The 20,940-nt window shown below is 48.2% G+C and overlaps 1 protein-coding gene and 2 long non-coding RNA genes across 3 annotated transcripts; all 3 read right to left on the reverse strand.

Annotated features, from left to right (window-relative positions):
* Positions 1–508: 508 nt before the first annotated feature.
* On the reverse strand, positions 509–9,182 carry LOC143692004 (uncharacterized). The gene is made up of 3 exons (XR_013179850.1): positions 8,933–9,182; positions 1,518–5,736; positions 509–1,180 (listed from the first exon to the last, which is right to left on the reverse strand). It is a non-coding gene; the product is annotated as an uncharacterized LOC143692004 (long non-coding RNA).
* A 1,346-nt stretch (positions 9,183–10,528) lies between these two features.
* On the reverse strand, positions 10,529–15,270 carry LOC143692275 (SWI/SNF-related matrix-associated actin-dependent regulator of chromatin subfamily A member 5-like). The gene is made up of 6 exons (XM_077172201.1): positions 14,771–15,270; positions 14,427–14,537; positions 13,775–13,888; positions 13,034–13,156; positions 11,664–11,796; positions 10,529–10,545 (listed from the first exon to the last, which is right to left on the reverse strand). Exons 1-6 carry the CDS (start codon positions 14,939–14,941, stop codon positions 10,529–10,531), a joined length of 669 nt encoding a protein of 222 aa, XP_077028316.1. The 5' UTR covers positions 14,942–15,270.
* Positions 15,271–15,275: 5 nt separating this feature from the next.
* LOC143692147 (uncharacterized) lies at positions 15,276–17,304 on the reverse strand. The gene is made up of 3 exons (XR_013180009.1): positions 17,264–17,304; positions 15,884–16,016; positions 15,276–15,425 (listed from the first exon to the last, which is right to left on the reverse strand). It is a non-coding gene; the product is annotated as an uncharacterized LOC143692147 (long non-coding RNA).
* Between the last annotated feature and the right edge of the window lie 3,636 nt (positions 17,305–20,940).

Below are 20,940 nucleotides of genomic sequence, written 5' to 3' on the forward strand. Positions count from 1 at the left end.
ACAGGCGCTGCCGCTCCGGTTGCGGCCAGTGCGGGGCTGGGTCTCGCCGGGGCTCCAGGCACGCTCCGGCTGCGGCGGCAGGGAGCCGGTGCCGTGCCGCTGCCATGGCTGCCAGGAGGACGACGCTTCCCCGGAGCAGCCTCTGGATCACGGCTGGCAGCGGGAAGGACACCGAGACCGCCCGTACCGGCCCCGGGACCCCATGGGCATCGCCGCTCGCTCAGCGCCGCCCGCCCCTCGGGGCGCCCCCTGGCGGACACGGCGCCGCCCCGCAGCCCCCCCGGCCCGGTAACGCCACGAGCGCCGCGCTCCCCTACGAGCCCCAGCGCCCGCAGCCCCTGCTCCGTGCCCGCAGCCCCTGCTGGGGGCTGCAGCTTCCCAGCCACGAGCAGCCGCTCTGGGACGGCCGCTGGGGCCGAGGCGTTGCTGCTCCCGCTGCCATTGTGCCTGGGGTGGGACCGGAGCCCCAGGGAAACGCTAGGAAAAACCCCATGGGTTAAAAAACCACTGCAAACGATTTGTTCTTTATTTCCAGAGCCGTGAGAATCATCAAGTCAAATGCTGAGAAGTGACTGGCCCAGCTGTGCATCAAACCCAGAATTTTGGCCTTCTCAGCACCCTGCTCCAAACACCTGGGCCAATCCCAGGGCTGTTCCAAAGGCCCTGTGTGGGATGGCAATGACTGCTGCCACTAAGAGAACTCCTCTGCAAATGCAGCTCCTTCCCTTCTGCTACTGCTGCTTTGCACAGCAGCCCCTGCAATGGCTGTGGGGCAGAACTGGCTGGCACTCAACATGGCAGCACCAAACTCTTCCCCATAGCCCTGATTGTTCTGCCCTTGCCAGGATTTCCCCAGCAGCTGTAAATGTGCTCCCACAATGTCCCTTTGTTTCCCCAGGAAGAAGCCAACAAGACAAGCCCTGAGGGTTACCTTGCTCCGTGGCCAAAGCTCTTCTGGAGAGTGCCGGGGGGCGTTGCCTGCAGGTGAGTGTTGCCAGCTCCAAACCATGCTGGCTGCTGAGGCCAGGGCTGTTTTTCTGGCCCAGGGGCCTCGGTGTCTCCTGCTGGCTGCCAGCCATGCTCCTTGGTGTTCCCTGGCTGTGTCCCAGCTGGCTGGGAGCGCAGGGCAGGAGGAGGCCAGGAGCTCCTGAAAGGCAGCAGCACCTTGTGTCTTTGGCATCTGCAGGGGAGGAGCTGTGCCTGCACCGTGGCTCCTGGGCCAGAGGCTGCTCTGCCCAGGCCCCTGGAAATGCTTCAGCCAGGACAGAGACCACCAGCAGCCCAGCAGGACCCCAAGGAGCAGCTGGCATTGCTGGGAATGGAGGCACGGGCCCTTTGCAGAGGGGCTCAGCAGCAACTCCTGGCTCAGAGCTCCCACACAGCTGCCAGCTGTGGCCCAGCCACCCCAAATCCCTTCTCTCCTCCCCAGCCTGAGGCCATCGGCCATCAGCAGCATCAAAGCCAAGGCCATCTTCCCCCACAGATGTTCAATCCCAGGCAGCAGCCCTCAGAGGTACCTGAAAATCAGTGGGATGGAGTTCAGAGTTTTCCAGGGATCCAGCTGGAAGTGGAGAAGTGATGAAAAGCTTTCCCAGGTAGGTGCCACAGGAGGTGTGCTGAAGACAAAGCTGTGCATCCCTTTCCTGAGAGAAAAGAATTTGTAGAGGCCCCTGCTGAGGCTCTGAAAGGAGCTGAGCTTCTGCAGGGAGAGATGTCCCCCCCTGGGCACAGGGGCTGCCTCAGCTCAGGCTGGGAGCACATCTGGCCACTGCCTTCTCCTGCTCTAAACCATCCACTGGATCTTCTCCATCCTGGAGCTCAGGGGGGTGAAATGGGCTCCATTCCAGGCAGCTCTGGCCAGTGAGCCCAGGGACACCATTGGGCTGAGGGTTCTCAACAGCCACTTCTATGGAATAGAACCCTGGCCTTGGCCCTGTGCTGCTGAGCTTCCTTGGAAGCTCTGCTGGCTCCTGACACAGCTGCTGTCCAAGGCAGCAGCTCTGCATGGGAATGCCCACACTCCATGGGGCACTGGGAGGTTACTGCAGCGGGAATGGAGCAGGGAATTTGGGGCTATGGGTAGAATTCATCAGAACTGGCACAGCTGACAGGGAACCCCAAATCTGGGCACCACACAGAGAACAATCTTTGTCCTGCCCTGTCAGCTCCAACCCCTGGGCTGAGAAGTTTTGGGAATTAAATGGATGGAATGATACAAACCACAGCAAGTGGCATCACCCAGAGGGACAATCCAGGTCCCAGACAATTGCTCCACAATCCACTATGGGGGAAAACACCCTGTGCCTGCCAGGAGCTCTGACTCTGCTTCTCTACCAGCTCCTGAGCAGTGTCAGGGCCACCATGAGGGCCTTAAAATCCAAACAAACCCCCTATCCCACACAGTGAATAATCCAAATAAAGAAATGCATTCTTGTCATCAAATCTCCAAACTGTGTCAAGAGCTCTGCCAACAAGTTAATGGGATTCCCAAGAATCTCATTAATGCTCTTGGTTTCAGTTGTATGTATTTTTAATCTCTCAGTGGGCAGCCTGTACATCTTATCCTGGGATTTAGAGGCTGAGCAGGGCTGGCTTTGGGTTGACCCCCACCTCTGGCCCCAGCCTGTGCAAACACACCTTGTGCCAGGCTGGGTGAACTCCTCACCTCAGCGTTTCCCTCCTAAATATCCCCTCCTTATCTCTCTGGAGATTCACTGACATTTTGCCTGAACCATGCACTCCTCACCTCCATGTGGCCTCCAAGTGTCCATTCTGTTCCTCACAGGTGCCCTGGTGCCACCGTGTTGGTCCCTTGGCCTTTCTCCAGCCCGAGGCTGCTCCTCTGCTCGCTCTCTGCAGTCTCATCCCACAGGGATCCTCTTCTCCCTTCCCTGCTGGCTGCTGCCAAGGAAGGAGGCCACAGGGAGTCTCCAGTGCTGCCCCCTCAGCCCTGGAGAGTCCTGGCTGTGGGCCCGAGGGGCCTGGGATTTCCCAGGGAAATTGTCTGCTGGTCTCCCTTCCATGACCTCAGCAATTCCCTCCAAAATGCCACCTCACTGCCCCTGACATCCCCTCACATTCCATTGCCCTACACAAACAGTTCTTGGATCCCCTCTAGATCACACCAGGTTTTCAGCCACATGAATGGCATCACCTGTGCCCACTGCTTGTTATTCACCCAACCAAAATCAAGAGCAAATGTTGGTTGGGCTTTAATAACAACTTGAAAGAACTTTACAGCACAATAAATCACTTTTTTCTTCTGTGGGTTTTTTTTCCCTTCAGCTGCTGGGCTTCCCTGTGAGGATGTGTGCTGAGCTCTGGGTGGAGGGGACTGTCAGGCTCAATGGCTGTGGGTTTGTGTTCTTCTCCCTGGGCATCAGCCATTGCCCCAATCCCTTTGCCCAGGCTGTTCCCTGTGCCTGTGCTCAGGCTGGGGCAGCACAGGCAGACGCAGCTCTCAGCACTCCCTGCTCCAAACACAGCTCTGGCCTCCGCTGCAATCTGGCTCTGCTGGGAGGTTTGCTCCTAGAGAAATCCAAGAATTGCTCATGGCAATGTGGAGAATCAATCTCCACAAAGGGAGGTAAGGAATAAAATCCTGCTCTGGGAGCCCTTGGGATCTGCAGGGCTGCTGAGGGAAGGGGACATTCCCTGCCTGCAGTGCACACAGCCCCACCTGCAGCAGCCAGCCCAGCCTGCCAGCTGGGCTCTGCCAGCCCCTCTCTGAGCACCCTCCCTGTGCTGCTCCCTCTCGGTGCCTTTGGCAATCCCAGCCTGAGCCTGAGCAGCCCAAAGCTCTGGCTGGCAGCCCAGGGACAAAGGGACGCTCCCAGGGATGGGGCACATTCCCAGCAAACGCTCCCAGCAGGGCCCAGAGGCACCCCTGGAGCTCCTGGCTGGGGCTGGCAGGAGGGCACAGCCCCCAGCTGGGCTGGCAGTGGCAGTGACAGCAGCCAAGTGCCACGCTCTGGTGGCACAGCACAGACACCCAGGCCAGCACTGCCCGTGGGAGGGGCACAATGAATGCTGCTCCCTGTGCTGCCCCATGCCAGCAGGAAAGCTCCAGGGGCATGGAAACTCCTGCCCCTTCCCCCCAGCCCAGATGGGCTCTCCTCAGTTCCCAACACCCAGTTCTCACCTCCAGCCTGCTCCCGGGGCTGCTGCCACGTTCCTGACAAGGTGCCAAAGGCCCCAGGGCACAGGGCTCCCTCTGTGTCTCAGGGCTTGGGCACGGCAGGGACCAGGCTGCTCCAGCAAGGACAGCCTGGAAGCAGAGCAGATGTCCCAGGGCTGGCAACGGGCTGGGGACAGCAGTTCTGAAACCCAGAGTGCTGAAAACAGCCCCCAAAGTGTTCTATGGTCACACCTTGAACATGGCTCCAAAGGGCAGCAGCTCTGGTGCCAGAGCAGCACCTGCACCATTCCCTGTGCCAGCCCTGGCTCACTGAAAAACAAAACAAATCAACCACACCCAGGCCTTGTTTGCACAATTCCTGATCCAAACCCTCACCTTTCCTGCCCAGCACTGAGGCAAATCTGACACAGCATTGAGAAGTGGCCTTTGCTGAGAGCAGCCATCATCCCAGTCCTCCAGCCTTGGCAAGATTGTGCAGTGAATGGACCTCAGCTCTACTCCTAAACCTCAATTTCTGTCAGTTTTTGTTAGAAAGATACTGGACAGGAAATCATGCAGCAGAATTTGCAAATTGCACAAGGAATAACAAGGCCCAGAGCAAAGCCAACCACCCCCATCACTGCTGCACCCCAGTTCTGGGAGAAATGCTGATCTCATTTCTAAATACTGCCCTTCCCTCCCACTCAGTCCTTCCCTGCACATCCCTGCAGAGCATGGACTCCATCTTTTGCTGCCAACAGCTCCTCTCCAGCCCAGAGCCCACTGCTCAAAGACACAAACTGAGCAAGCCTAAGGCAATGTTCCCAGCAGCAGATGCAATTCCTGAACTCCCTTTTCCCTGGATTCTGAGCCCTTGCAGGAAACTCAGCTCAGCCCAGAGTCTGTTCTGCTTTCCCAGAGGGAAATACAGCCTGATGGGCCCCAGCTCTGGCACCACATTGCCCTTGTTCCTGCTGCCCTGGAAAGGCACAGGCAAAGCCAGTCCCTCAGAGCCCATCCCTGGGCCCCAGGAGAGCTGGAGCTGCTCCCAGATGCCAGGGCCCTGCAGGGCTGTGCTGACACGAGCACAGGCTGACCCCTGTGCCCAGCACCACCCCTCACTCTGCTCCCACGGCTCCCAAATGCTGCCAGCCCTGCCCCTGCCCCTGTGCCAGGGCCGTGCCTGCCCCCAGCCCCAGCAGAGGCTGTCACCCAGCCCTGCAGCGGCTGCCAGCCCTGGCAGAGCTGGGCATGCACTGAGAGCTCCCCAAGGAAGGCCCAGAGCAGCCCTGGGCTGCACAGACAATGCCCAAGCTGCCCTCAGGGCACAGCCAGCACCACAGCTCCAGCAGCCCCAGGGAACTCTGGCACTGCCTCTGCACCTCTGCCCTTCTCCAGCAGGCACAGCTGGGGCTGGGCTGGCAGCAATGGCATTGCCATGGCAGCTCATGCCAGCAGAGAGGAAAAGGGGAGCCCTGTGTCCCTCTGACTCACCCCACAGCGTGGGCAGGACCAGAGCCCTCCAGCGCAGAGCCCTGCTGCTGAAGCCTCTTGCCTTTGGCTGCTCCAACACCAAAGCTTCGGGCAAACATGGGAGGAGTTGGATGATTTTTCCTGCCCTGAAAGAGAGGAGAAAAGAAAATTAAGTCCACTGTGGAAGTCCAAGGATCCCAGCTCTCCTAGCTCTGCTCTGCTGGCTCACTATGGGGTTTTACCCAGGAGAGGTGACACCAATTCAAACACAAACGTGTCCTTTGCCAGCACTTTTATTCCTGACTATTTCAGACAATGAAAGGATGCTCATTTTTCATCTTGCATTCTCTGCCTCATTTGAACAGAACCATTTTTATCCCAGAGCCCACGTGGCAGCCATTCCATCCTTTCCCATTGGACTTGGCACAAAGGAAGGGACACCCGGGATGCTGCACCACAAGAAATCCCAAAGAGAATCCCCTCCAAAACCTCGCAGGGAAAGGGTTTTTGCTTTTGGGACACAAGAAAGGCCTTGGGCCATTTGCACCCACATGGAAAGCCCACACTGAGCACTTGCTTTTAAAGATGTTGCACTTGAAGTTACAGACATGGAATTGCTCTGGGATTTGGCATTTCCTGCACCCACACAAACACATTCAAGGAATTAAGCGCAGAGTCCTGAAGTTTGGTTATTCCAGTGCTGTTTTGGTAGTGCCACTTGACACACCAAAATCCACAGCAACACTTCAAAAAATGCAAAGCAACTTTCACCCCCACAGCCCCCTTCCTTTCCATTTTGCAGTTTTGGGCTCCTCTTAAGAACAGCTTAAAGAAAAGAAGAGAAAAGGCCAGGACCTGCTCCCAGCCAGTGCCCCAGCCACCTGTTTGCCAGAGATTCTCCTTACAGCTGATGGCTTTTCTAAGAAAGCTCCAGCTCAGCCTTATCACAATCCCCTGGCAGCCCTCACCACGAGCCCCAAAGGCCAGGGCACATCTGTGTGCTGCCTCAGGAAGCTCAGGGGCTCTCTGGGGGACAAAACCTGGTTTGGGCCCAGAGCTGACTCTGCTCCCTGCTGGCTGAACTGTGCAGCTGTGGGATGCAGCTGGGTGCTGCAGGGCAGAGTGTGTCACCCTCTGTGCCAGCCAGGCTCCAAAGGCAGCCCTTGGTGCCCCAGCAGCGCTGCTGGAAGCGCTGGCAGCGCTTGGCACAGATGGGATGGAGCCTTCCCACAGCTCTGTGCCCTGGCACCGAGGCTGGCACAGCAGAGAGGCTGATGGCAGCAGAACAAACCCAGCTGGCTTTCCATGGGCACTGATGGGACTGAGGGCCCCAGGCCAGAGCTGCTCCCTGCCCAGCCCAGGAGCTCCCAGTGCTGCTGCAGGGCACGGGCTCTGAGGGAACCCTGCAGCTGGGACAGGAACGCAGCAGCGACAATTCCCAGGCACAAAGAGATCCCCACCTGCTCCAGCAACTGAACCTCTGGGGCTCAGCCCCACGGGCTGTCCCTGCTCCAGGCAGGAGGAGCCACACAGCCCCCGAGGCTGGGCTCACCCCCTGCCCTGCCAGCAGGAAACAAGGGCTTCATGAAGCTCTGGGGACACCTTCTGTCCCCAGAGGGCTCTGACACAACATCCAGCAGTGTGGATCTTTATTAAAGACACCTCGGACCTATCCTTGCCACACACTCGCCTTTGTTATTGCCTCACAGTCTCTGCTTTAAAATATTTTGCTATTACAAGTGTTTAAACAAGACTGACCGTGAGCCCTGCACCCTTGCCGTGCTCCAAGCCCGAAGGCAGAGCTGGATATCCTCACACTCATCCAGCCTGAGGGAGCTGCTGCAGCATTTAAAACATTTACAAACCACCCCTGCCCTGAGGCTGTGCAGCCCTGGGAGGTGCCTGGGTGCCAGCCCAGCATTAGAGATGGGACATCAGGAGAGCGAGCAGACAACGCCCACTGCAGCCTCTGTACTCTCAGCGCTGCAGCTGCACGATCCTCACTGCTCAGCGACTCTCAGCTCTGATTCCAGGACTCCCGCCAGGAAACTGAGGGCCCTTTCCAGATGCAAATCCCCACAGAGCCACTGCTCTCCTCTCCACCCACCCTCCTGCTCCACCTTTTACCCCTTTGGTAGCCACCACCCCACCCAGGACACAGAGGAGGCTCTCGGGTGCCAACTGAGACCCAAATCGATCCAGGTGCCTCAGGAAATAAATACAAACCAACTCCTCCCTTCTAGGCTAACAAAATGTCCTGGTGCCCAGTTCCTGTTTCCTAAGGCAAAACCCACGGATCAGGGGAAAATGGCAAGTCCCAAACCCAACCAAACCCGGTTTGGCATCGGTTTCCATCAGGACCGTTCAGGTTTCCCAGTGCCCCTCAGCTGCAGCCACAGGAGCAGCTTCTCTCTGGGACCCAGGGGGGTGGGCACAGGGACACCCATCCCGCTGCTTCCCGGCAAACAGAGCTCAGCCCAGCCCAGAATGGAACAGAACAAATGCAGTTCTTGCCCTTGCCATTTATGTCTGAGCTCTGGCACGCTGTTATTGAGCACAAAACTCCCAAGAGGGGACAGTCTGTAACTACTGCTCTGGATCAAGGATCATCTGTCAGTTCGTGTATGCACTGCACAGCTTTCATAAACAGCACTGTAACAGACACTAGTTTAGACTGTAATACTATAATAGAGACTGTGAAATGTTCAAATGCTTTTACACGTAAGGAACTCAGAAAATGGTCTCAGATAATGAGGTGATTTCCCACAGCTGGGGACAATCTTATCTGAAACACAAGATAACAGAAACAGAAACCAGAGCACTGAAAAAAAAAAGGAAAAATTTACTGACCCTCGTTATCAAATAACGAGGGAGTGAAAATAAAACAGGATGGCACCACAGGAAGAAATAAAGTATATTGGTTTAATCCACAAGATGGCGCGAAGGTTCCAACCAAGCAAAAGAACATCTAAACTGAAAAGGACTCTTGGAATATGTATAAACTCTAATGAATATGCACACCCCACTGCAATGGAACAGAATCTAGAGAACACGGTTTAAGGGAACCGGGTGCTCCTGGCAAACAGCCAAGCACCCCAGCGCTGCCTTTTATCCCTTAACAAACGTGTAAAAATTCTAGAGAGTGAACTCTGTTTCTCACCCAATAAAACGCTGTTCCCGCAGCTGGGACGAGCCCCAGCTTTATTCCACGGCACACGATCCCAGAGAGCCGCAAGGCCCGGGACAGAGCCGTGCCACCCGCAGCGGGTCCCACGCAGCAGCGCCCAAAGCAGCCCCGGCCCCGGTGCCCCCGGCCCAGCTCCCTCCCCTCCGGCCGCTCACCTGAGGGCACCGCCCGCTGCCTCCCGGCGCTGCTGCCGAGCCGAGGGCATTGTCCCCGCTCCTGGCCCAAAGGCCGCGTTCTGCGCTGCAGGGCGCGCTCCGGGGGACGCGGGGGCGGGCAGGGACAGGGTGAGCTGGGCTGAGGCGGCTGTCCCAGCGCTCTGTCCCCTCCCGGGGCTCAGGCCGGGGAGCGGGGCCCTGCCAGCGGCCGCCATTGCAGCGCGGAGCAGAGTCAGGTAGGGCCGGGGACAGCCGAGTGTGGCCGAGTGGAGCCGGCGACAGCCAAGTGCGGCCGAGTGGAGCCGACAACAGCTGAGTGTGGCCGACGACAGCCGAGTGTGGCCGACAACAGCCGAGCCTACCCGAACGGCCGACTCTGGCCGCGATTTGCCGAATCCATCCGAGCTTAGCTGAGGTGAACTGAACGGAACGCGACGGAACCGCGTTCAGCCCAACCAAACTAGATAAGCCCGACCGAACTAGATAAGCCCGACCGAACTAGATAAGCCGAACCCACCTGAACATTACGGCGTCGCTCACTCACCCATCTCTCAGTGTGGGCAGGCACCCTCAGCTCCAAGGAGCCGTGCAGAGCGAGCGTTCCGTCCCTTGGGAAGCACGGAGTGATCAGCCCCAGGGACAGGAAAGTACAGACAAATGCCATGGTCAGCCCTGAGGATTCAGGAGGATTCCGAGCCAGTGGCCCAGAACCTGCCACAATTCTATCTACAATTGCAATGTAATTACGGTGGGACAGTGCAAGGCTGGAGTTCAGAGAGCTCGGCCGTTCCACCGGGGCTGGGGACATGACTGAGGGGGTTTTGTGTCAGTCTGATGGGCCTGAGCAGCATCGAGAACCACAAGGAAATTTTACAGAAATGTTTTGAGATGGACTGCCCCAAAAACTTGGGCTGCTTCTAGGGGGACAAAAGATTGAAAAAGCTTTCTGTTGAATTCCTGTCAGAAAGTCCAGACCCACTGGTTCAGCTATGGAAGGGATGGATATGATGCATCACAGAAAGAGACAAAAGCAGAAATGTTAAAAGGTCTATCTCCCATCCTTCCCCAAGACTGTTGGATCAGTCTTTTTTAAGTGCTCTCTAATCTGATGTTTCTAACTCCCTCTGTCTTCTGCCATCTCTACCTGTTTCTACTTTACTCCAATTCTCTCCACCTGTTTTCCTATGTTTCTCTCCCCCCTATTGCTCTACCCACCTACCTCTCTCCCTTCTCTTCCTCCATTTCTCTCTCTCCCTCTCTCTATCCCTCTCCATCCCTTTATCTCCCCCATTTCTCCCTCTCTCCATCCCCCTCTCTCCATTTCTCTCTCTCTCTCTTAATTTCAGTTCCACGTGTCCAGAAGGAACTGTGCTCCTCCCCAAGGCCTGTACTATGTGGAGTTACACAGCGCTCTGAACTGTGTGCTGTAATACAGAAGACTGTTACAAACACCAGGGTAGACCATAGCTAAGGGTGTCATCACAGCACTTCCATGGGATGGAAAAGCCATAGGAAGAAATTGCTGAGTGTTATGCAAAGAGACCAATGTCATGCCCAAGATGTCTTCATACATCAGCAGCACTGGTCAGACAGGGGTCATGCATCTCCCCTCACTGGCACCAGGAAAAAAAAAAAGAAACTGAGCAAACCCACCTTTGTATCGAGAGCCTTTTTAATGCTGATTCGTCTCTGAATTCTAGCTTCTCCTCTTTCAATCTGAGCCATGATCTTCTCTATGTCTTGGAGTTCACTGCATCTTTCCCAGAACACAGCTAAGAAAAGAACAACTTCTTAGTATCTTATCATGCATTGTAAAAGTCAGAGGTTTAACCTTAAAAAAAGGATGTTAGCTGTTCCTTCCTTTTACCAGAGCTTACTGCTGTGTAACAACAGACATGCCTTGAGCTGGTAAGAAACCTTCCCTTCCAGCTACCATGTGCTGCAGTAGTACAAATGCTGTTTTGAAGAGGGTAGATATAGGAATCTTCAGTTTAAGTGAGGTACAATACAGGCCAGTAAGACTTTTGTGTGTCAGTCTCCTCAAAGGAAACAAAGCTTCTTCAAATGAAAACAGATGTAACAGAATACAGTTTTATCAATAGAAGCAAGAGGGCAACTGAGTGCCCAAAGACAAGCAAGTGCCTGAAAGACCATTAGGTGTTTAAATAAGGGGTTTTTGTACAAGATTTTTGCACATTTTCAACTTGCTCTGTACCTTTAGAAATGTAATGCCAGGACTTTGCAGCTACACTACAGTGGAAAAAAATCTCTTCTAATGCGAGGTTAAGACTCAGGTTACCAGTGGTGGCTGTAGGTTCAATCGTGATGTATTTACTGAGTTCTGCTCTTGAGGAGGAGGTAAAGGTTAACTTCTCATTAATGAATACAAGGAAAAGGGAAATCTCTTCAGCTAAGCAGTGTTTCTCAGCATTTCCCTTTGCAAAAATTAACAAGAACTGAAGACAGTGCTACCCAGTTAGATTCAGGATACAGTGAAGTGGCTCAGCAGGAGTTTAGGTGTGCATTTTAGTACAGCCTTAGTTGTGCAGGCGGTAATGATGGTAAAAGACAGAGCAGCAGATCCAAAATACATCAATATAATTCTACCCCAAAAATCTTAGAACAGCAGTGTAAGAAATTCTCAGCAGTAGGATGTTACCATGTTCTCAGGCAGTTCAAATGAGCCAAGCAGAGTTAGATACTCTCAGAGCTGAGTACAGAATTAAGTTACCTGAATACTCAATGACTTCCTCTGGGGTTTTTCCTTCGACTTCTCGTGCTATATTTTCAATGTCATCACAGCCCCACTTCTCATTGGCTTTGAGGAACTGGTTGAAATCTCTCTTATTCCAGTTAGTGAAGCCCTATACAGCAATCAAGAGGAAACATTGCACAGAGGTTCAGGATTTGTCCATCTCCGAATTTGATTCAACCGGTTTCTTGAAATTGCCTGTAACACTTCCATCATTCCACAGTGTTAAACCTTTTCTTTCTCTGCAGTTTAATTTAGTAGAACTCTTTTTATACTGCAGTCACTGTAGTCTCTCTATTTAAATACTGCAAAATGACTAGCACTAGTTCTTTATTTACCTAGTAATTTCTGGTAAGTTTTCAGCTGAAAAATTAATCCCTCCTCCTAATAGTCTCTCTGTGGGATTACTTTCTAAGGAAAAAAAATTGCTCAAGTGAAAGTAGTGTAATGGCTTTTGTTTTGTCAAAAAGGCCCCCCAAGTGCCTCACAGACACCCTCAGCCATTGCATCATTGCAGTGACCACTGCACGGTCACTCTCCCTCAGAAGGACTAAAGCCACCTTGTGATGGTGATTTTCAGCAGAGACACAAGTAGCACTGCTGAAGTCATGAGCTAAAGTAGGTTCATTTCATATTACCAGTAGCTTTTACAAGTAGTGGGAAGTAGCAAGTTCTGCCAGCCATGTTGTGATTTAGCCACAGCTTACTGGACTGTACTGATTCCTGACCTCTGTGATTCTGGTGTCTCCACAGTGAGCTGTTGCAGCTCATTACTACGCAAGCAAGAAATCCTGTCCTGTAATTCCGATCCCCTGCCAAAATACAACGTGTAAATAAAATATCCAAATAAGGCATATCAAGCATTCACCTGGTTTTAAATTATTTAAATATACAGGCTTCCTAATTATATACTTATTCAGCTCACACCCTCTTTTAGTGAGGGGAACTATCCACTACCAGATGTGGTTTAGGAAAACTGACTGTTCAGACCCCAGGATTCACTTCCATAAGGGTGTGAAACTGAGGCAGAATATGTGCATTAAATCATGTGGAATGCAGCACACCCAGCTCTGCAGCCATTCTGCAAGGTTTCATGGAAAGACATCACAGTCTATAGTGAATGCCAGACTAGGATTCAGGAGAATCCTTGGTGCACATTCCTCAAAGATATCCTATGACATAGGCCTATGACAAACCTAATGCTGGAAACTCTTTTCAGTCTGAACCAAACTGTGCAGATGTGTTAACTACGGCACATGCCGATCAGTGACCAAGAAATGCTCCCATAATGCTGTGAAACACAAAACAAGCTTTGGCTGATTTCAGTCTCACTGAAGACCTGACAATACCCGGGTTAGAAGTTTCTCTTTTTCTTCTAGTTCTTCATCATTAAGAGGTTCAGCCTCATCAATCTTAAGCTGCTCTTCCTTTTGTGCTTGGGCTGCATTTGGGAGATCAGGATTACGAGGTACCTGAAAGGTTTTGCACTTTGTAAAACTGAATTAATTTTTCACAGATAATTACTAATTGTCACCTTTTTGTTAATATAACCTAATAGCTTCTACAGCTGAACATGATTTTATTTCATTTAAATTACTGTGAAAGGCTGGAAAAGTACTTATTCTCCTACTGTTGCATTAAACTGTTCCATTGCAAGAATTTAGAGAATAACACAGAAGGGACTGGACCTTAAAGATCACCTCTTTTCCAAGCCCCTGCTATGGGCAGGGCCACCTTCTGCTTAGACAAGGATGCTCAAAGGCTCGTCCAACGTGGCCTTGAACACTTCCAAGCAAGTGGAATGTGGGTCATCCACAGCTTCTCTGGGCAAATTGTGCCAGTGCCTCACCACACTCACAGTGAAGAATTTCCTTCCAATATCCAACCCAAACCTGCCCTCTGTCAGTTTAAAGCTGCTCCCTTGTAAAAAGTCCCTTTTCAGCTTTCCTGCAAGCCCCCTCTAGGTACTGAAAGGCTGCAATTTGGTTGCTCCAGAGCCTTTGCTTCTCCAGACTGAACAATCCCAACTCTCAGCCTTTCCTCCTAAGAGAGGTGCTCCAGCCCTCTGGTCAAGGAAATTCTTCAGTTACCTTGTAACCAATTGTTTTCCTGTCGTAGAGAATCTCTTTTTCCAACAGTTCAAACAGGCGAGGAGGAAAGAACTGGAAGTCCTGTACATTTGGCTGTTTTGGAGGCCGTGGAGCCTGAAACACAAAGCTTGCATTTGCTCCCTTTCACATCCAGAATCTGCTTGCTTGTAAGAAGTAATTTAAGTTTATGAGCAAACAAAAAGCATTATTGTTACAAAAATGCACTGTCTTAACTTGGGGGGAAAAAAGTCACACCATGCAAGACACACCAACCACCACAAAGAATTCTAAAAGTAAAAGAGCAGTGAGAGAAGGGGAAGAGAGGTCTTTTGGGAGGAGGTGGCTGGTGAAAAAGTCACACGTGTTTAAAGCATTAATCTTCCACAGGAAAATTTACAGCTGCTTAAATAAGAACTAGAAAAAACTTGATCTTAGCCTCCCTAACGTCTTACAAGTTTCATACTGTTCTTATTTTTTCTCACAGAAGTTTGTCTCAAGTCTTTTGGAAATTTTTTCTAAATTTAGATAGTCCCTCCACTTTATAAAAGTGAACAGAGCAGTTTTTATGACTCAAGACCTATTTGTTGCTTAGAGCTTCAGCCATTTACCATACATATTGAAAAAATTTATTTCTTTTGATTAGTCAACTCACCTTGGGTGCTTTTGGTTCACTGACTCGAAGAGCCTCTCTGAAGTAAGCATCCACAGCATAATTGGCTTTTCTTTCTCTTTTAGGTGGTTCAATCCACTCTGTAAATGCCAACTATAAAAACAAAACCCATCACCCCCAAAACCAAAAATTAAGTCTTGCAAGATCATGAGACCAGCTACAAGTTTTATGTAAAATTAGATCTACATCTACTTCATTATAAGTGTTATAAGTGTTATTTAAACTATTTTCATAGATGACACTGTATTTTACCCAATACCTCTTAAATAAGTATGACTAAAACATGCAATTCAGTGCATTCCTCCAAAAGAAACTTAAAACATTACCTTCTGTTTTTCTCTGTAGTCTTCCCCTTCAAAATTATACACGCTAGATTCAGTATCCATAGTAAAATTCCTAAGGGAGCTTTCACCCATCTTTGAAAGTTTTTCGTTCATTTCCGCAGTCTTGGACAGGGGATACAGAAAAGAATAGTAGCCATTTGGATGGTACTTCATTATTTAACATCTCATTCCCAGATAGAACGGGAGCCATTTTGGAAGGCACGTCATTATTAAACACCTCATTCCAGAAAGGAGCCACTCTGAAAGGTACTTCATTTTAAAACATCCCATTGCCAGAAAGAAGAGGAGCCATTCTAGAAGGTACTTGACTATAAAACATCTTATTGACAACATCAGAAAAAACAGACACGATTGAGTAACACAAAAACCCTCTACAGCAAAAACCCCTTTTCTCTCCAGCTTGGAACCAAGTTATCATCCAGAGACTCACTATCTTGCCATCACATTCAAATCTACAGGTGAGCTTCCCCTTTACAAACCTTCTCACCCTTCTTTGCCCCTCTTTCCAAAATGTGATCAATATCTTCATCTGTAATCTCACTATCCTTTGAAGCAAACACGTGTGTTGCTCCATGTCTGATCATTTGCAGCATTTCATCCTTTCCAAGTTTATTCAGGTTTTGATCCACCAATCTTCCTAAAGATAAAAATGCTTGAGGATAGCAACTCACTAAAGAGTTTATGTTATGGAAGGAGCAATACAGGATTTTCTCCCCCTTATATTTCCACATACAAACTACATATTACTGATTCCAAGCAAGTCAACTAAGGTTACCTTACTTTTCTCTGTCTATTAGAAAAAGGAAAGGCATTCATTTAAATTTAAAGTGAAAGAAGAAACTGAGTGCTTTAAAAAGTCAAATCTGACTATATCCCACTAGGCAGGTAAGCAAAAAGTTAGTGAGGAAATGCCTACTCCTACAGTAAAACAAATTTCCAAGTGGATGAGGCCTTTGCACATGAACTCCCTTCAGAGTTCAGATGAGGCAAAAGCAACACTCCCACTGGTTCTTACTGGCTGATTCCACCATGATTTACAATGGGAGAAGAAGGGAATTTCATCCTAGATCCGGAGTGCCTTCATATAATACTTGCCTTGCTGGATGACTATGGAATCCAGGCGCAGTTTCATTTCTGCACGCTCCACTATCCTTTCCTCCACGGTATTGTCTGTAATAAACCTGAACACACGGACAGTCTTGGTCTGCCCAATTCTGTGCGCTCGATCCTGCCCAAAACAGTAACAAAAAAGTCAGCACTTGCCTTCCAGCATGACTACATAATGAGGTTTAAGATTTTCATTATTTACAGCACACAAATTTACAAAACAGAACAGCACAGGTTACTAAAATGTTTACAGCTATCCATGGCTACCCAAGATATTACATTTTTATCTACATTGCAGGTTTGGGTTTTTTTTTTTTCAATAACACTGACAGTGAGTGTGTCTCTATGTGTCATAGCTAAAAAACAGCAGGATTTGGGGTTTTTCATTAAATCACACACAGAGGAGAAGATTTGGATGCTTCTGACCTTAAGCAACCTTCTGTAGAATCAAAGCATGAAGAAATCATCTCTCTGCTGACCAAAAGCTGCCTTTCTCAAAATCCTTCAGTAGTGCCATGAATAGTTCAAGAAAAATACAATAACCCTGCCTCTCCTGACTAGTGAAACATGAACCACTGTGAGAATCAGTATTCTCAACACACACCTGTAGTGGTAGCTGGTACTGCCTCATTTGAGCTATTAGACACCAGTTCCTTCATTCTTTTGAAGTGATTTTTGCTAGAGTACTTGAGACCCACAGGTTAACTGAAATAATTTAAGACATTTCCAAGACTTCTCTCTGAAAGGCCTCATTTGTCAAAAAAAAAAAAACCAAAAAAAACCCCAACCAAAAATCCAAAAATCCACTGGCAGTTTTTAGATAGCTTTGCTTTCTTAGGTGGTCACTAATGTCCTTGACATGTATCCAGGATGGAGATGCATCCACATCTACTTAAAAAAACCCCTAAGGATAGTTACTAAAATGAGATCCTTTCATTACCATCACCATAAAAGCAGTTTTTGAAAACTTTAATTCAACTTTTCTTTATCTCATTTTCAAGATCGCAGGAAAAACAGTGAAAACACATTCACCTCCACTCCCCACAACAGCTTTATAGTTTTGGGATTAACAACCTAGATTTAATTCATTTTTACTTACTCAAGTAGGCTATTTGCATTAAACAATACTATGAGGTGTAGCACACACCCAGCATTTCCCACTACATAAAACACTGTATAACCCAAATGTGACTGAGGACTAATGGTTCCACACAGTGGAAGCTGCACTTGAACTGAAAATTAGTCTTACAAATCCTGCTCCTGTGCTAAAATGGGAAAATACCAATTTATTTTGGAAGTACACATTTCTAGCAAAGTACTGTGAGAAAAAGAAAAACAAAACCCCATAATTTCCATCTGGAATCTTACCATAGCCTGGAGATCTACTTGTGGATTCCAGTCTGAATCAAAGAGAATTACAACATCAGCAGTAGCCAGATCGATTCCAAGACCTCCTGCTCGTGTACTCAACATGAACACAAATTTTGAGCTGTCAGGATCATTGAATGCATTAATGGAAGCCTAAATCAATGAAAAGAATGTATCAGTTAAACAAAATGTTTTACAAGTAGTATTTTTACATAAATACAATCCCTGAAGTTGTAAATACCTGTCGCTCATTGTGAGGAGTTTGTCCATCCAGTCTGCAATATTCGTAATTTCTCCACATACAGTAATCTTCCAAAATATCTAGAACTCTTGTCATCTGCCTGAAGATTAGAACCCTTGAGCCTGTTTGGGTAAAAAGGTTTCTTATGCTTTCACCAAAATGTAAGATTAAACAAACTCTCCAAGTCTGCACTACCAGAAAAGGAAGGAGGGCAATTCCATGTACTAAGAAGAAAAGTCGTTTGAATTTCAGACCCAAACTACAATGCAGGGCTGCAGCTGCTGCTGCCACAGCACATCCATGCCATAGGACACGTTTGTCTTACCCTGATATGTCACTGTCTAATTAATGGCTGGCTTCTCCTTTTCATTTTGTGTTGTACTCCTCAAGAAAAAGTTCCCAGACATGGCAGAGTAAGATGGTAACACAAATATAAAAACATTATCAAGTATAAATAATAAAATTTTGAAGTATTTGATTGTTTTGGATTTAAGATCTCTAGAAATAAAGTGAATTCTTCTTAAGTACTTGTCAGTTTACTGCCAAGAACAACTTAAATAAAAAAAAAAAAGAAAAGGTTCAGTACTTTATGCATATACACTCAGCCATTCCAGTCTACTGGAGAAATTTAAGTAAAACACAGGATATAACAAAGTTTCTACTTCCTTTTGTCCTTTGGACTCAAGGGTTAATACTGAACTCTCTTGTTTAAGATGCTAATTTGATTTGAGACCAGTCCAGTATTAATTACAACACCTCATCAATAAACCTGATATCAGGAAGAAACCAAGATCAAAAAAGCACAGTAACCACTGAATTGCTTGGTTTTCAGTCTTGAGTTATACAGTCACAGCTGCTTGGATGATACCTAGATACAAAGTACAGTTTACTTCTATACTACAGAAGGTTGAGGTTTGGACGTGGTTTTGTTTTCCTGCAAAGTGTCCCCACTCACAAACCTACATCCAACTTCTTTAGCAAAGTTACTACTGTAAGCATACTCAAAAAATAGTGAGCTAAAAATTTATTCCAGTGTCAAAAACTCTGTTGCAAGTGACTTTTACAGTAATCCATTTCAAAGCTCAAATAACTTTAAAACAACTCAAGAGTTCCCCCATGTCTGAGTGTTTATAGAATACACAGAAAAACCTCAGGTACTGTTCAAAATCACATCCAGCAAGAAAGACCAACATTTCACACAGGATTTGACTTGAGCTATGTATGAGGACTCTGAATCTGAAATGGTCCTTCATGGCAAATCAAAGGCGTGGCTAAAATACTACATAATTATATTTCAGATAGCTAAGAAAACTATGAAAGAAAATCTAAAGCCCCAATCAAATGATGTTTTTATGGTGTGAACTTAGCTGCGATGAAAAAGTGGGAAAAAAAAAGAAATCAAAACACTTCAACACAAAAAGCCATAATGGACTATTGATCCAAGCTGGTATCATACTAGAAACCAACAGTAATCCTGGCTAAAGTCCGCTGGGTTTTGCTCAGAATACACAAAAATATTACTGAACCAAAAAACTCTCAAAACCCCAGAAAGGAGATGTATACCTTGTTCTTTCAACTTAGGCAGCAATTTGTCTAGAAGTACCATTTTGCCACTGTTAGTGACCAAGTGCATGTCTGTTGTGTAAGGTGGGCCAGGCTCTGCTCCATCAAAGAGGTACGGGTGATTGCAGCATTTCCGCAGCTGCATCAGGATGTTCAGCAGTCTCATCTTGTCCAGCTTCCCAGCTGAGTTCAGGATATCTATATCCTTCATCAGGATTCGGGTATACCTACAGCACGGAAAGAAAAAAACCCTTCTGTTCACTCTAAAATGAAGCTGGGGGATGACTTACAAGCTGCATCTTTTGCTGGTGCAGAGGGAGGAGGAGGAAAGGTTTGAATACATGTAAGCCAGGAAAAGCCTGTGGGAGACAGAACCTGCCCTCAGCATCATGGCAGCCATGGGACATGGTTTGGGTGTCATTCTTTTGCCTCTGGGCAAGTCAGAAATGTAGCACAGACTCACAGAATCGATTGGGTTGCAAGAGAACTCTGAGATCATCAGTTCCAACCTTAGGCTAAACACCACCATCCACTGGGTGCCACATCCAGCTGTTTCCTCAATACCTCCAGAGATGGTGAATCCACCACCTGTCTGAGCAGTCTATTCCAATGCTTGACAACCCTTTCCATTAAGAGATTCCTCCTGATGCTTGACCTGAACCTCCCTTGGTGTAGTTTGAGGCCATTTCTTCTTGTTCTGTTGCCTGGGAGAAGAGGCTGATGACCCCCTCGGCTGCACCCTCCCATCCAGGAGTCGTGCAGAGCAAAAAGGTTCCTCCTGAACCTCCTCTCCTTTAAGCAAGAAGTTAAGCAAGTTTTCATAAGTCTTTAGGCTACAAATACTGTCTAAAGCTCACCCTTCTCTTCATTTAATCAGGTAAATCTCCCTGACATGCATGGTTCTGTCATAGCAGTGTCAGAAAGAAACAGGAATAAACTGGGAGTATACCAGAGAGAATAAATTGAGTTCTACACAACCTCCAAGTCACAGACAGCACATTCCTTCTGAGCCTGAACCACAGCCCAGTCAAGCACATGCATTAATTACCATTCTCACTGCATTTTGCTGAGGCCCACATAAATTTTAACTTCCTTCTTTGGAGGCAAGCTTTTCTCCACATCAGCCTTGATGCGACGGAGAAGGAATGGTCGTAGCACCTGAAAGAGGTTCACCATTAAATGCATTTTGGAAACTGAAACACTGATCAGGTCAATGGATGAAGCAAAGAGCAGATATTCTCTATCACAGATACATGATCTAGTGTTAGACAATCTGAAAAAAAAAAAGCAACCTATATGGAGAAATTATTTGCTATACATAGGATATACATGTGCTTTATTTGAAAGACTCAAAGATTAGGTCAAAATGATCTTTGACATGGTTCTGTGTCCTTGGACTTAATTTTGCTTGACTGAAAAGTTGTGGAATAATCTCTCTCATCCTAATAGTCTATCATAAGAAGTATTAGAAGAACTGTTTGGGATTTAACTTAGGTAAATGTAACCCTTGTATAAAAGGCAAAAGGACTCACCATAGGAAGGCGCTCCACCAGTTTTTGATCCCCTAGACAGTTGTTGGTATCAAATCACGAATCAAAATCCTGTATCAACAAAATCATTGGTTTATAAGAGGCTTCCTTTCAAGGTACAATAGCATCACAATGGTGAACAAATACAACTCTCATATGGCCAGGAAGTAAAAGAACAAATGACCTTATTTGGCCTATTTTATGAAAAGCTTTATAACAAACATTTCCAACTCAATCTATCACTTATCAGTAACTGACACCACTAACTATACATATCCAGGTCTACTTTCAAATTGGGAAAACCAGCAAAATTAATTTGATTCAGAAACAAAAGACTTACTTCA

Source organism: Agelaius phoeniceus, chromosome Z, assembly GCF_051311805.1.
Source record: "Agelaius phoeniceus isolate bAgePho1 chromosome Z, bAgePho1.hap1, whole genome shotgun sequence".
NCBI classification, from domain to species: Eukaryota; Metazoa; Chordata; class Aves; order Passeriformes; family Icteridae; genus Agelaius; species Agelaius phoeniceus.